The sequence below is a fragment of the Salvelinus sp. IW2-2015 genome, linkage group LG32, assembly GCF_002910315.2.
Source record: "Salvelinus sp. IW2-2015 linkage group LG32, ASM291031v2, whole genome shotgun sequence".
NCBI classification, from domain to species: Eukaryota; Metazoa; Chordata; class Actinopteri; order Salmoniformes; family Salmonidae; genus Salvelinus; species Salvelinus sp. IW2-2015.
In genome coordinates this window covers 29,351,904-29,368,922 of record NC_036871.1, presented here as the reverse complement: position 1 = coordinate 29,368,922, position 17,019 = coordinate 29,351,904, and the positions used below count along the sequence as shown (strand labels likewise).

The window sequence follows — 17,019 nt, the reverse complement described above, 5'->3', positions numbered from 1 at the left end:
AGTGAATCATCCCAAATAGCTCTTTGTACGTATTGTAGGCTAGGGTAAAGGCCTGGGTATAGTAAATACATCCAGTATAGTTATTAGAAATCTCATCTTGGCCCCAAAATGTAATTAACTAAAGTTTGTTCACTCAATTCAGTTACGTGTAGTGGAGGTGTTGTGGAGTTGTTTCATTCCATTGGTTTCAGCAGTGGGATGTGTTGGTGTCAGGAGTGGGATGATGGTCAGAATTAATTTTATACATTTACATTTAACAAAATGTTTAAATTGATCTAGCAGTCTGTCTGAACAGTTATGTCTTTGCTATGCACATTTATTCTGTAAGAAGTGAAAACCTTGCACAGTAGTGGATCATTTGTCTATATATGTTATAAGTTAAGATTGTAATCAGGTTTTATGTTGGTTTTATTGGGATGTCTTTGAGCAAACCCTTCAGTAATTTACTCAGTCTGCCACAGTTCCACTGATGATCAAGTGGTTTTCATGCGCAGGCCTCAGCGTTGAAGTGGAATCTTACAGTATTTGCAACATTGAATTATGATCTCTCATTTCAGGCATTACCGTGACAWGACTTGGTTCTTACTCTTGTGAATCATAATTTCTAATCAGTATGTCTGGCATGTGGGTTAATTTAACATAGACTTTCTTCTCTTTTTCTAGATTAGAACAACTATGCGTTGTCTAGGTATTATCAGGGCACAGGGCGAGACCCAGATGCAGACACGGGAGGCAGATGGTTCAAGTCTCTGATATTTATTATAATCCAAGGGGCAGGCAAGAGAATGGCRGTGGACAGGCAAAAGATCATAAACAAGGTCAGAGTCCAGGAGGTACAGAGTGGCAGGCAGGCTTGAGGTCAGGGCAGGCAGTATGGTCAGGCAGGCGGTTTCAGAGTCAAGGCAGGCAAGGGTCAAAATCGGGAGGACTAGCAAAAGAGAGATAAGAAAAAGCAGGAGSACAGAAAAACACACTGGTTGACTTGACAAGACAAGACAAACTGGCAGCAGACAAACAGGGAACACTGGAATAAATACCCAGGGACTAATGGGGAAAACGGGTGACASGTGGAGGTGGGTGGAGACAATCACAAAGACAGGTGAAACAGATCAGGGCATGACAGGTATTTGTATTTATTGTGGATCCCCATTAGCTACTCTTCCTGGGGTCCAGACACATTAAGGCACATGACAAAATAAATTGTGATTAATTAGGGGGTGGGAGGCCCAGAGGTGGCAGAACGGAGTACTCTGGTTGGGGTGTAGGGTTTGAGCATAGTCTGAAGGTAGAAAGGGGCAGTTCCTCTTGCTGCTTCYTAGGCAAGTACCATGGTCTTGTAGTGMAAGCGAGATTTGACTAGAAGCCAGTGGAGTATGTGGAGGAATGGGTGAAATGGGAGAATTTATTACGGATAGACTTCTCCCCATCTTAGCTACCATTGCGTCAATATGTTTTGACTATGACAGTTTACAATCATGGGTTATAAAACTCGTCAACTTGCTCAATTTCCACATTATTCATTACAAGATTTTGTTGAGGTAAAGGGCTTAGTGAATGGTTTATTACAAATGCAATGCTTTTAGTAAAAAAATGGCACTAGCTTATTACTTGCCACACATTCTAAAACTGACTGCAGCACTTTGCTATCACTTACTGTGATAGCTGATGTGTATACGTAGACACACTGGCTTTATTCAGTGCCAGTGACAYGTCATTAGTAAAGATTGAAAAAGCAAGGGGCCTAGACAACTGCCCTGGGGAATACCTGACTCTACCTGGATTCTGTTGGAGGCTTCCTTAAAGAACACCTGCTGTGTTCTGTTAGACAGGTAACTCCCAATCCACAATATAACAGGGGATGTAAAGTCATAACACATACGTTTTTCCAGCAGCAGATTATTATTGATCATGTCAAAAGCTGCATTGCKGTCTAACAAAACAGCTCCCACAAGCTTCTTATTGTCATTTCTTTCAACCAATCATGAGTCATTTGTGGAAGTGATGTACATGTTTAGTGCCCCTCCTTATAAGCATGCTGAAAGTCGGTTGTTAATTTATTTACTGTGAAATAGTATTGTATCTGGTCAAACACAATGTTCTCCAAAAGTTTACAAAGGGTTGGTAGCAGGCTGATTGGTTGGCTGTCTGAGCCAGTAAAGGTTGCTTTGCTATTCTTGGGTAGCGGAATTACTTTTGCTTCCCTCCAAGCCTGAGGGCACACACTTTACTGTAGGCTAGATTGAAGAGATGGCAAATAAGAGTGGCAATATAGTCCGCTATCATCCTCAGAACGGAGTACTCTGGTTGGGGTGTAGGGTTTGAGCATAGTCWGATTTTTGTGTGAATAATAATTAAGAATTATTTATATATACATATTTATATTAAAGTAATAAGCATTAATAATAAGAACAACAATCAGGATGTTGTGTCCAATGGGGTAAATGCAGATTGACAAACCCCATGCTTCAGCCTATGTATATTTTATAGCCCCTATGCTGCAGCAGTTGGGCTATAGGACATAATGCTTATTGCTAATAACACATCTGATAATATAGACCATGCATAGGCTACAAAAAAATGTTACATACATTTTACCAATATGTTATTTTGCCCATTTCTGGAGGTGGAAATTCTKTTTTAGATGGTGTCAGCATACTTTTTAAAAATCATGAGTTTAGAGTAGAATGTCCTTTTAAAAAGTCACCAGAACTGAGCTTCTCAGTCCTACATATAAATTATCCCAGGGAAGACCCCGGACCCCCTAAGCAACGGGTCTGGAACGGGTCTGGAACTCACAGTTTAATACATAAACAAAATAATCCTCAATCCCTAAAAGCATGATGGCCATGACTTTCTTACATGAAAGGGGAGGTTAACTTGGCCCCAGACAATCAATCTGAGATCAACTTAAGTTTCATTTCTGGGATCTTTTTTTATTTTTKTTTAACCCCTGAATGTAAAAAGTGGAATAGCTTTAACTTTATCTGTCCAACACTAGAGACCAAGAAGATAAGACGTTCTTAAACCAGATCAAAGTAGAACTGGACGGATCCAACTGGCCTCAATGGATTCCCTTAATTTAATCTCTGTAATAGCTGCTAAACACAGCAGSCTGATTCTAATTTAGAGCATGTCCCTACTCCCTAATGATATTAACACTATCACTCAGACGTTGTAGTCTTCAATACTTTTAGATGTGATGTTTATTGGCAATACGTTTTGTTTTTTTAATCTTTCTTTCAGGCATTCCATGTCCTATAATTGTTGCATGGGCCATTGGGAAGCTTTACAATGAAAATGAACAGTAAGTGCACATTTCTAATTAACAACAACAGTGGAATCTCAAGCATTTTATAGTAAGTAGTTTGTGTTGTAGACATTTTGCTGTATTTGATGACCTTTGATGGAGTGCATAGAAACCTATACGTATCACGTTTCAGGTAAGACACAAATGCAGACTGTGTTGAAGTAACAATGTTTATTACAGRAACAGGGGCAGGCAAACAACAGGTCAAGGCAGGCAGGGGTCGATAATCCAGAGTGGTGGAGCAAAGGTACAGGARGGCAGGCAGGCTCAGGGTCAGGTCAGGCAGAGGTCGGTAATCCAGAGTAGAGGCAAAGGTGCAGGACGGCAGACAGGCTCAGGGTCAGCGGCAGGCAGAGTGGTCAGGCAGGCAGGCTCAGAGTAAGGACAGGCAAGGGTCAAAACCAGGAGGGCGAGAAAAAGAGAGAATGGGGAAAAGCAGMAGCTGAGACAAAACGCTGGTTGAATTGACAAACAAGACGAACTGGCAACAGACAAACAGAGAACAGATGTATAAGTACCCAGGGGATAATGGGGAAGATGCAGGAAGACGCCCATCTTCCCCATTATCCCATTACGCCCATCTTCCCCATATATACGTGTGTTCTCTGCTTGTCTGTTGCCAGTTCGTCTTGTTTGTCAATTCAACCAGCGTTTTGTCTCAGCTCCTGCTTTTCCCCATTCTCTCTTTTTCTCGCCCTCCTGGTTTGGTGGAGACAAGCACAAGGACAGGTGAAACAGATCAGGGCGTGACAATACGTGTATGTCCTGGTAAATGTGTTAGTCACAGATAAACCTTGAATGATGTCTTATATCCTTTGTGGTACAGTGTAGTAATTACGCCTTTCTGGCGCAGGCGTTCCGCTAGCGAACCACCTCGACAACATCCGGTGAAATTGCAGAGCGCCAAATTCAAAATACAATAAATGCAATATTAAATATTCATGATAATACAAGTGTCATACATGATTATTTAGCTTAGAATCTTGTCAATCTAACCGCATTGTCGGATTTCAAAAAGGCTTTACGGCGAAAGCACATCATTCGATTATCTGAGGTCAGCACCCCACAACAGCATATTATCCTAACAATCACAGGCGTCACAAAATCCCAAGTAGCGACAAAATAAGTCACTTACCTTTGAAGATCTTCCTCTGATCGCAATCACAAGAATCCCCGGAACACAATGAATGGTCGGTTTGTTCAATAAATTCCTTCTTTATATCCCAAATAGTCCGTTTAGTAGGTGTCATTGAGTTCAGTAATCCACCCGTTCAGAATGCAGACATAGGAGTTCCAAAAGTTACCGGTAAAGTTTCTCCAAACAAATCAAATGACATCTCTAATTCATTATTAGGTGCTCTAATATCTAAATAAACGATAATATTTCATACGGAGCGAACTATTTTCAATCSGAAAGGAAAAGAACGCAGCTCGTTCCCTCGGTCACGCGTGCAATGAGACTAGTTTTGCCTTAGGACTTCCTGAGGATAAACAACTATTCCTTGTTGATTTTTCAGAATACAAGCCTGAAACCATGTATAAAGACTGTTGACATCTAGTGGAAGCCATAGGAACTGCAATTTGGGAGGCGGAAGTCTTTGTTTTCAATAGCTTAACCTTTGAATTGGCTGACAGGTCAACAGAAAAAAAAATTGTCCTCYGGTTTTTGCCTGCCAAATCAGTTCTGTTATACTCACAGACATAATTTTAACAGTTTTAGAAACGTTAGAGTGTTTTCTATCCAATACTACCATGCATATGCATATTCTAGCTTCTGGGCCTGAGTAGCAGGTAGTTTACTTTGGGCACCTCAGTCATCCAAACTTCCGAATACTGCCTGCTATCCCTAACAAGATTTATTTAAATCCTTTTAGTATTGTGGAGAAACTACCAATACTGATTCAAGATGATTCAGCAATTTACTGTATTGTAGGTGCCAGAGGCATTCGCTGTAGCATTTACAAGAGTATAATTCATGTTATCTAAAGGTATTTGATAGATAAGGGTAATTATTATTTTTTGAAATTGTTATTTCTGTCCTTTTTAATACAAGAAAGTCAGACGTCAGTTCATTAGTTAGAGGTTGTGTTTTATAGTTTTGACTTTGAGGTCTATGCTGCTATTATAAAGGTACTTCTCGGAAAATTAAGAGTCAACATTCACCCTCCAATACATTCAGATCTAATTTAATTTCATTCATAGTAGCATTTTCTGACTTGGGTTCTCTGGAACAGAGTTGTCATGGCCATAGGGGGCACAGGGGCACGTCATTTTTATCCAAGCCAAACTTGGTGCAAAACCATGCCCACGAGTAACCTAGCAACATTCAAAGCCGCGCTGATTGGTCAGAGTTCAGATGTTCCATGTGACAAAGTAAATGTGCGTGAGAGAGAGGAAGAATGCTTTTATATATAAATATATAAAATAATGTTTCTGTAATACTACAAAACACCTAGCAATTTTATGAAGTTGGCTTTAGCTAGCCTAGATAGGTTTCCAATCTCCCAACCTCATAACTAGCTACCAAGAAGCCATTTCAGGTTATCAATCAAGTTAGATAGCTAGCTTGTCTAACTATCGTAGCCTGCTGGCAAGGTTAGTAGACTTTAGAAAAGCAAGCAATTACTATATGTACTGAATAAGACTCACATTCCTTTCAATCTTTTACCCAGTTTTTAGCACCAGTCAGGATGATACAGACAGCTCAAGAGTTATGCTTAGATATGCAGAATTGAGCATAATGATTATGGCTCTAGATTGTGTAGATGAAGGGGAGGAGACAGGTTAAATAAGGATATTTAAGCTTTGAGACAATTGAGACATGGATTGTGTATGTGTGCCATTCAGAGGGTGAATGGACAAGACAAAATATGTAAGTGTCTTTGAACAGGGTATTGTAGTAGGTGTCAGGCACACCGGTTTGAGTGTCTCAAGAACTTCAACGCTGCTGGGTTTTTCACTGTCAACAGTTTCCCGTGTGTATCAAGAATGGTCCACCACCCAAAAGGCATCCAGCCAATTTGGCACAACTGTGGGAGGCATTGGAGTCAACATGGGCCAGCAGCCTTGTGGAACGCRTTTGACACCTTGTCGAGTCAATGCCTCAACGAATTGGGGGCAAAGGGGGGTGCAACTCAATATTAGGAAGGTGTTCCTAATGTTTTGTACACTCAGGGTAGATTGATACAAATGGTTAATATGCTACATTTTGAAAGAAAAGCCATTCGTTTAATGTTTGTCAACAGATGCTGGTTTGGGAAAGAACCTGGAAAGTATATTGACTACATTTATCAAGGGCCGGTCATCCTTGTTCTTTTGGTAAGTAACAAGATGGTCATTTATCACTGTTTACTCCCGAGTGAAGCAGCGGTCTAAGRCACTGCATCTCAGTGCAAGAGGTGTCACTYCAGTCCCTGGTTCAAATCCAGGCTGCATCACATCTGGCTGTGATTGGGAGTCCCATAGGGCGGCGCACAATTGGCCCAGGTTTGAACGGTGTAGGCCATCATTGTAAATATGAATTTGTTCTTAACTGACTTGCCTAGTTAAATAAAGGTTAAATTAAAGAACATTTTAAAATAAGCTGCTCTAATGCAACAACACATGTCAGTTGTTGTTTTTTCATTACTAAAACATTATGTTCTACATAATGAACTCATAATTGAAGTTTTCCATCTGTATTCTCTGCTAGATAAACTTCGTTTTCCTCTTCAACATAGTAAGAATTCTCATGACCAAGCTGAGAGCTTCTACCACATCAGAAACCATACAGTACAGGTGAGTCGCTTCTCCTGTGGGGTTGTTATTTGGAATATTGCATGCCATATTATGCCACCTTTACTTGACCCCCATTTCATATCTTTGATAAACATTTTAGATGAGATTCTGCATACTTAAATAAAAGTAAAGATACCTTAATGGAAAAGTAAAAGTGAAAGTCACCCAGTAAAATATTACTTGAGTAAAAGTCTAAAAGTATTTGGTGTTAAATATACTTAAGTATCAAAAGTAAATGTAATTGCAAAAACATACTTAAGTATCAAAAGCAAAAGTATAAATTATTTCAAATTGCTTATATTTAGCAAACCAGACTGCACAATTTTATTTTTATTTTTATTTTTTACAGATAGCCAGGGCTACACAACAACGCACAAACATAGTTTACAAGCGTTTATGTTTAGTGAGTCCGCCAGTTCAGAGGCAGTAGGGATGTCAATGGGACGAACTGAAAGCACGTATAMTCTACCAACGGGACATTTAAACTATAATATCTTATGTTTCACCGAGTCGTGGCTCAACAGCGATATTAAGAACATACAGCTGGTGGGTTATACACTCTATCGGCAGGATAGAACAGCAGCCTCTGGTAAGACACGGGGCGGGGGCCTATGCATATATGTAAACAACAGCTGGTTCACGATATCTAACTCTCGAGGTTTTGCTTGATGAGCTTATCATGAGTATCTCATGATAAGCTGTAGACCACACTATCTACCTAGAGAGTTTTCATCTGTAATTTTCGTAGCTGTCTACAGACTACCACAGACCGATACTGGCACTAAAACCGTACTCAATGAGCTGTATACCGGCATAAGCAAACAGGAAAACGCTCATCCACAGGCGCCGCTCCTAGTGGCCGGGGACTTTAATGCAGGTAAACTAAAATCAGTTTTCCTAATTTCTATCAGCATGTTAAATGTGCAACCAGAGGGGGAAAAATCTACACCACCTTTACTCCACACACAGAGACTCATACAAAGCTCTCCCTCGCCCTCCATTTCGCAAATCTGAACATAATTCTATATTCCTGAGTCCTGCTTACAAGCAAAAATTAAAGCAGGAAGCGCCAGTGACTCGGTCTATAAAAAAGTGGTCAGATGAAGCAGATGCTAAACTACAGGACTGTTTTGCTAGCACAGACTGGAATATGTTCCGGGATTCTTCCGATGGCATTGAGGAGTACACCACATCAGTCACTGGATTTATCAATAAGGGCATCGAGGACGTCGTKCCCACAGTGACTGTACATACATACCCCAACCAGAAGCCATGGATTACAGGCAACATTAGCACTGAGCTAAAGGGTAGAGCTGKCGCTTTCAAGGAGCGAGACTCTAACCCGGAAGCTTATAAGAAATCKCGCTATGCTCTCCGACGAACCATCAAAAAGGCAAAGCGTCACTATAGGACTAAGATCGAATCATACTACACCGGCTCCGACGCTTGTCGGACGCAGCTCTTTAATTATTTGTTATTCTTATCTCTTACTTATTTTCTAAAAACTGCATTGTTGATTAAGGGCTTGTAAGTAAGCATTTCACTGTAAGGTAACCTGTTTTATTCGGTGCATTTGACAAATCAAATTTGATTTGCTTTGATTTGATGATCAGGGATGTTCTCTTGATAAGTGCGTGAATTGGACCATTTTCCTGTCCTGCTAAGCATTCAAAATGTAACTAGTACTTTTGGGTGTCAGGGAAAATGTATGGAGTAAACAGTACATTTCTTTTGGAATGTAGTGAAGTGAAAGTAAAAGCTGGCAAAAAAATATAAATAGTTAAGTAATGTACAGATACCCCAAACACTTACTTAAGTAGTACTTAAGTCATTTACACCACTGCAAATTTCAAGCCATCCAGAAGTGAAATTTTGCTAAAAGGAACAGTAATTTCCTATAATTTTGACAGACATGATATGTGACTGAATGGTAGAGAGTGGACTGGTCTTTCCAAGAATGTTATCACCACAGAACCTACTTGTCTAGGTTCCATTTTGTCTGGGGGGGATAAAAACACAACTTAGTCCAATCACTTACAGGAAGTACATTTACATGACCAAAAGTCTGCTCGTCAAACATCTCATTCCAAAATCATGGGCATTAATATGGAGTTGGTCCCCCCTTTGCTGCTACAACAGCCTCCACTCTTCTGGGAAGGCTTTCCACTATATGTTGGAACGTTGCTGTAGGGAATTGCTTCCATTCAGCCACAAGAGCATTAGTGAGGTCAGGCACTGATGTTGGGCGTTTAGGCCTGGCTTSCAGTCGACATTCCAATTCATCCCAAAGGTGTTCGATGGGGCTGAGGTCAGGGCTCGGTGCAGGCCAGTCAAGTTCTTCCACACCGATTTCAACAAACCATTTCTGTATGGATCTCGCTTTGTGCACAGGGGGATTGCCATTCTGAAATAGGAAAGGGCCTTCCCTAAACTGTTGCCACAAAGTTGGAACCACAGGATCGTCTAGAATGTCATTGTATGCTGTAGCGTTAAGATTTCCCTTCACTGGAAATGAGGGTCCTAGCCCGAACCATGAAAAACAGCCCTAGACCATTATTCTTCCTCCACCAAACTTGGCACTATGCATTGGGGCAGGTAGCATTCTCCTGGCATCCGCCAAACCCAGATCCGTCTGCCAGCTGCCAGTTGGTGAAGCGTGATTCGTCTCTCCAGAGAATGCATTTCCACTGCTCCAGAGTCCAATGGTGATGAGCTTTACACCACTCCAGCCGATGCTTGGCATTGTGCATTGGTAATCTTAGGCTTGTGTGCAGCTGCTCGGTCATGGAAACCCGTTTCATGAACCTTCCGACGAACAGTTCTTGTGCTGACATTGCTTCTAGAGGCAGTTTGGAACTCAGTTTTCACTGTAAGGTCTACACCTGTTGTATTCGGCGCACATAACAAATAAACTGATTTGATTTGATTTAGTGAGTGTTGCAACCGAGGACAGACAACTTTTACGCACTACACTCGGCGGTCTCGTTCTGTGAGCTTGTGTGGCCTACCACTTCGTGGCTCCTAGATGTTTCCACTTCACAATAACAGCACTTACAGTTGACTGGGCCAGGTCTAGCAGGGCAGAAATGTGACGAACTGACTTGTTGGAAAGGTGGCATCCTATGACGGTGCCACATTGAAAGTTACTGAGCTCTTCAGTAAGTCCATTCTACTGCCAATGTTTGTCTATGGAGATTGCATGGCTGTGTGCTCGATTTTACACACCTGTCAGCAACGGACACAAATTTGAAGTGGTGTCCACATAATTTTGTAAATATATTGTACCAATGGCTACTCTAATTCATAGTTAACATTGGAATGTCCACTCACTGTTTGTTTGCTCTATAGGTGGTCTGTWAAAAAAGCTTTTAATAAAGGTGATACAATAACATTTCGACCGACATGTTCTTTATCCTAATGTGGTCTTCCTCCTTACTCGTAATACATTGTATATATTGTGATGCGAGACTGCCAACCCAATTTATTGCAGTCATTACAACCTCCACTCAACATTCACATTTTATGGAGAAATTGATGGAGCATTTAAATCTGTTTAACAACTCCCTTCTAACTCAACAAAGTGATGAAACGGTCATCTGCTTTATTATGGATGAATCCCTTCAATATGTACTTATCTTGCACACACCATTACATAACATTCCTATGAATATATGGCCACACACACACACTTACGCACACACACTTACGCACGCACACACACACACACACACACACACACACACAACACACACCACACACACACACACACACACACACACACACACACACACACACACACACACACACACACACACACACACACACACACACACAGACAACATTTTCCATTATGATCATTTCTGTTTGAAACAATGTCCCCTCTTTTTCATTAGAAATGAGGTGTTGATGTTGCACAGTGTCTAATAACCTTGTATATCATATTCATAGAACAACTTGCATCGTCCTCAAATTCACATTTAAGCTCTTTTTCATGGTGGATTATTTGAGAGCAAGGGGGAAATCTCAAATCCCAGCAACGTCTGCAGACCTCTGTCCTATAGAAAATATCTTATTTTACTCCTATGCTGACATTGCTGTCATTGGGTTCCCAGTGGATTTATATCCTTAGATACGATATGTAATGTGCTATTTGAGGTGTAACCTGGGCCATCAACTGCTTCACAGRTTAGGTAGATTAGCTGAAATCCCATCATATTTGGATAAAATTAAGAATGCCATTTGCAACCAGATACTCAAATGGGCCGCTTATAATGTTCGACTTTTGTTCTGGCATCAAGTTGTTGATACCACGGCTTTTCACTTTTAAATGTATTTCTTCTCAATGCGGTTCTTTTATCTAGAATGGTAGAACAATCCTTGCATAATTTAATTCAGCTTTATTTTGATAAGTGCTTTTTGTTATGTAATATCTACCGCAAAACCCGAAGGAATAAGCTCCATTCCCTCCTCAACCTGCTGGAGGCAAGCCTTGGGCAACATTGTCAACAATAACAAAAACTCCCTCTTATTTGAGTCAGTAGTCTTGTGGGATGGGGTTCTAATCATACTTACTCAGAATGTGTATCTCTGACATTCATTATTTGGGGTCTTTTGTAAACAGATTGTGGTAATGATTAAAAGCAAGCAATCAAAAAAAATAGAAAGAAAGGAAACCTTTTGGGTCTTTCAATGCTTTTTTGTATTGACGTACATTGAAACAAGCAACCACTTTCCCCAGTTACTTTTGTAACTACTGTACAGTAAATGGGAGTACTGATGTTTTTCTGTTATTTCCTTCACAGAAAAGCGGTCAAAGCGACGTTAGTGTTACTGCCTCTTTTGGGGATCACCTACATGCTATTTTTTGTTAATCCCGGAGAGGACGACATCTCGCAAATAGTTTTTATTTATTTCAATTCATTTCTACAATCATTTCAGGTAAGATCATGGAGTCTGTTCTTTACCAAGTTGTGCCCCTCTTTTCCCAAGAACACAAAAGCCCTGAACCTTTATAAATCTGTGTCATTATCTTTGTAGCTTTAATATACTGTTAATGGAAGGTGTTATAGGTTTTATAGCCTGTGGAAGAAGGACTATTTGTAGGCTACTATTGTAAGGCTTTGTGAACCTGGCCCTGGCTCCTTTATTGTCAAGTGTTCTGAGCTGTCAGGAGAATGTTTGTAGAGACATGTATGTGGGCGTGAGTTATGCACAGTGGGTATTCTCAGTGTAAATCTTCCCTCCACAATGCAAGGCTGAGGGGGTCGGGAGAAGGTGCTGTGTTAGTGATGCTGAGTGAAGGGATGTGTAGAGGATAGGATACGGGTCCATTTTATAACAGTTTTAGACTATTCTTACACAAATGTTATGAGAGGTTGTTCCATCCTGATTTAATACTCCTATTATTGCTCTGTATACTGTATAATTGAAATGGGAAATGTATTTATGAATCATTCAATTGCTTTGTGGTTATTTCTATGCACTTTGTAACATTAACTCAATTGGGAAGAAAATGTAATCTTCCACTTCTCAGAAAGCGGCATTTTGTTTACATTAATCACATTTTAATTRTGAAACAAATGCCTATTGCTAGCATACCTTGAGTGGAAGTCAGATTATCTGGACTCGGTCAGAAATATCTGACCAATAGCTGATATTGTCCAATACTGTGCATCCCTATTTTAGTTAATTGATAAAGATAGCTCAATGAAAACAGATTGTACATACATTCTGTACTATACATTCTAACAGTGTCCTGTCTTGCTTTCCAGGGGTTCTTTGTTTCAGTATTCTACTGCTTTCTAAATGGCGAAGTGAGTCAACAATGATCTTTTCATGTGTGGGCATTGCTGTGTGTCAGATCGCTATGTAAAGGTCTGAGAGGCAGTAGACTTCTAGTCCTGAGACCCTTATTTCACCTCTATCATGGAACGCCATCCTTACCCTGCAGGCTATTTTTGAACATACATTACTGTAGATGCTCTTTATTTTTCTAGACCTATTTCCCCCATCTTTCCCCCTTACATTAGTGAAGCATCATTGTTGAAAGTCATTAAGTGCCATAAAAAGGGTCATGAGTCATTCTGTAATCGGGAAAAATGTGACTCCCTCCTGCTGCTGCTGTTACTGTTGTTCTCCACTTCCTTTAAGAAGCTGTTATTGGTATACACACAAAACAAATACAAATTGTTAGAAGTCTACAGTGGCTACCTTGGAAACTATTTGATGTGAATCCTCATGTATCTGAAATGTATTGTTCTGTACTGTTTTGTAAAGATTTTTTCTTGGCAGTTATTCAAATGTCAATTTAAGTTAAAGTGATTTCCTGTGTCCTACATATTGTGTGTCCTAGATGCTTTGTGTGGGGATAGATGTAGTATACTGTAGGAGGTACAAAGAAACATTGACTGCCCACCACTAATACAGTATTTCATTGTAATCTTCCAGGTGCGCTCAGCCGCCAGGAAAAGATGGCATCGTTGGCAGGACAACCATGCCCTGAGAGTGCGTGTGGCACGTGCCATGTCCATCCCCACCTCACCCACCAGGATCAGCTTCCACAGTATAAAACAGACCACAGCTGTTTGACCTGGATCGCCAATTTCAAAGGTCACCTTTGGAAATGTCCCTTTTCTAGGGAAGACACTTGTCTTAAGGCATCTCTCCATAAATGTTGTCCATTTGCTTTATTTATTTTCCCCTCTGCATAAAGACAGAGACAGAGCACTTTGAGAAAGAGACCATTAGGATTTACCGTAACATGACGTCCTAGGACGTCACACAGAAGTCAGGACCATTCAAAACAGATGGGCAAGGTTGCCTCTCCAAATGAACATTGTGAAGTAATTGCAGAGTCTAAGTTGTACTGCCATTGCATCAAGAGCTGTTATCATACTATAGTACACCAGGTTATATTTTAATAGGTCAGGAAGGTTGACCTTTCAAGGCCCCGTGCTGAATGCTGATGAGGCAAAACAAAAGCAGTGTTAGTGTCAAAAGAGACCCTAATCACTCCCAGTACTGTACTGTACTAGTGGTATTTATATCCATAACCCTTCGTTATTTCATATCTATGAGAGGGCAGAGATAATTTAAGCAGGGTTGTGCTTTAACAGTGCAGGCATGGGATGCAATTGCATTCTGTGTCTTGCACACCAAGTTTGAGATGAGATTAGAGAGATGTAATTATTCTGTTAAATAAGGAAGTGATACTGTTTGGTTTGTCATCAGCACCACTTTTATGAGCTGTCAAAATGTCACCCTAAGAGCTTTTCATTTGTATAAATGTTTTAAGGCTAATTTATTTTCAGATTGTTCCCTGCCAATCACTCTCAAACACTTTTGAACAGCATAACGTCAATGATGTGTTTTTCTCACTTCTGTATAAAAAACCCTAAGGCTACTCTAAATAAATCGAAGCTATCATGCACTGGGTTCGAGTTCAGATTATATCCATTATCTAATGCAAATAATGGAGATGGGACTGTGATTCAGAAACATTTATATGACACTTATTTCAAAAACTAAACACAAACACTATTTTAGTGTCGCAGACCCTTATTTCAGTCCGCATAATGCCACAGCTGTCCCAAGTCAATATACATTTTAAGGTACAGTACATTAAATCCTTTTAATGTATTAAAATGATTTAATTATTTTCTCTCTTTCAAATCCCAATGTGCTGCACTTAATCATTGTCAATGCTAAGCTGTTGTGTCCAGGAGCCAGAGAGAGATAGAGCCTGATGAGTTAGAGTTCCATTTGGCTTCCTTAATGCTTTGCCCTGCTCAGGTCAACATGCCAAGCCCTGCCCCGGTAGTGACTGACCGACCATCTGACCTGCATGGGTGTTATCCTCCTCTCCCTCCAGGCCCATTGCAGTGTCATACAAGTTCCAGGCACTTAGACAAGCCTGGTTATTCAGGCTTCAGTAAGCAGTTCTGGGAAATAGAACAGTAGAACCCATGCACCCATGGAATTAACTTGGGATTTGGAATTGTAGAAATTGTGTAAATAGATGGCATGTTGGGGACAAACTCACTAATCTGGTGTGGAGGTATCTCTCTGATTTGGATTCAAAAGCAAACTTCTTTGGTATCAATGATACATGCTTGTTACCTGACTAGTTGCCATGAAGATAATGATTATGGCAACAATATTTCTCATAATTTTTGTTACTTTTGGAGTAGTAAGGAAGACTGCTCCAATAAAACAATTTCACATCTGTTGAGGTTTGCTGTTGTGAAAGGGTCTTAGATATGGCTCAGTGACTACATCAGAAGTAATTATTGCTTTACACATTCTCCTGCAATTGAAATTGTACTCTAAACACATTTATGTTGTACAAAAGTTAATTAAAATTACTTGACAAATGGTCTAAAATTGCTTGTAGGGAAAGGTATGGTTTGATAATTGCTGTGAACATGATTGCCCTGTCATGACCATTAGAGTTTACATCCCTTGATTGCTCTAGGTCAAATTTTCTGGAACAGCTGTCTATGTAGCAGTTCTCTGTGATATTTTCATACAAAATGTATATTTTCATAATTGTGACTGAATCCATATGCACAATAAATCTCTTGAATCAAGGTATTCAAGCAAACAGTCCCAAGATCTATATAAATCATGAATGTACTACGTAAATAACGGTCAATATTTAGCTATTTTCTGGTCCTAAATCACTAAACACTGTTGGTTGAACATCATTTTGTTATTTATGTTTGGGAGGTGCCTCCAAGTTGAGTGTTTATTTTGGAGAAGTTTTACTCAGATTTAGGGGTTCTAGTTTGAGAATGTCTAAAAAGAAGAATATATCTTCAAAGAGTGCGATAAAACATGTATAACCAAAATGTTTCGTTGTAATGTACATAAACTCTTTTAAAGTTTGTTGTATATTGTAATTAGTATTTGTATAAATGTTATGACGTAAATATGTTTTTTTCTATTATACTGTTGGAGTGAAAGTGATTCATTAAGAACATGCAGAGCATTCAGGTTACATGAATACCTAGGACCATCCAAAGCAATCATAGAAAGGTATGAATATTTTAATAACATTTTACTTCATCATCTCACAATCTCTTCTTGTGCAGCTTAAATTGTACTTTCCATTATGTTTTTAGTCTATTGAATTCATTACAATTCTGCACATACAGTACTTACTACAGTACTCCTATGAAAGTTAAAACTCACCAAGCGAAATCCCCCCCAACATTTTTCTTTGATTGAAACATGAAAATTGAGATTTAGTTGTTGCAATTTTTATATTATTTAATGAATATATAATGAATAGTTCATTCAAAATGACAAATCCACCAAAGATAACAGACACGTTCACCTGACTATGTTTACTTGTTGTCAGTGCACTTTCTCTGACAAAATCATTTATTTTTCATATTTTGTACAGCTTCACCATTCTCTGATTTATTCTCAGTTTAATAACTTATTAATGTACAGGAATGCATTTTGGCTGTATGTTGAAACACCAACGTTGCCTTTTAGAAAAACAGAAAAGTGTGTTTTTGTGGAAAGAAGAAAAACTGTGTTTCTACAGTAAATGTTGTACTGTGTATGATCGATATACATTTATAAACGTACATGTGGTAAAATCAACCTTCAGATTTGAAATAAATATTCTATTCAACTCTCTCTGGTTTGTAATATCTGCTACCTGCAATCTTGTCCAGAATCTCCAGACATATTCATACTTATTCAATAAACAGTATTCACTGAGGAGACAATGAGGAGAAGGGATTGTTGTGCATTGTATTCATTCTATTTCATTATACCAATACTTGATTTGGATTAGGATATTTTGGATCCAATAAAGGTTTGATAAAGGCTTGCCATCTCTAACCGCAGACTGCCATTAAAATGACTGAATAGAATAAATATTTGAATGATGAAGGATGCTGGCTTCACCGCCAGTGTGGCAT

At 39.5% G+C, this 17,019-nt stretch overlaps 1 protein-coding gene across 1 annotated transcript in view; it reads left to right on the top strand.

The window, feature by feature from the left end:
• Nucleotides 1–16,732, top strand: part of LOC111957248 (corticotropin-releasing factor receptor 2-like) — a 90,149-nt gene extending 73,417 nt beyond the window's left edge. Inside the window, 6 exon segments of the mRNA XM_023978030.1 lie at nt 3,244–3,304; nt 6,553–6,625; nt 6,999–7,084; nt 11,887–12,022; nt 12,856–12,897; nt 13,532–16,732. Coding sequence (XP_023833798.1) covers nt 3,244–3,304; nt 6,553–6,625; nt 6,999–7,084; nt 11,887–12,022; nt 12,856–12,897; nt 13,532–13,672 — 539 coding nt within the window. The 3' untranslated portion in view covers nt 13,673–16,732.
• Nucleotides 16,733–17,019: the final 287 nt, after the last annotated feature.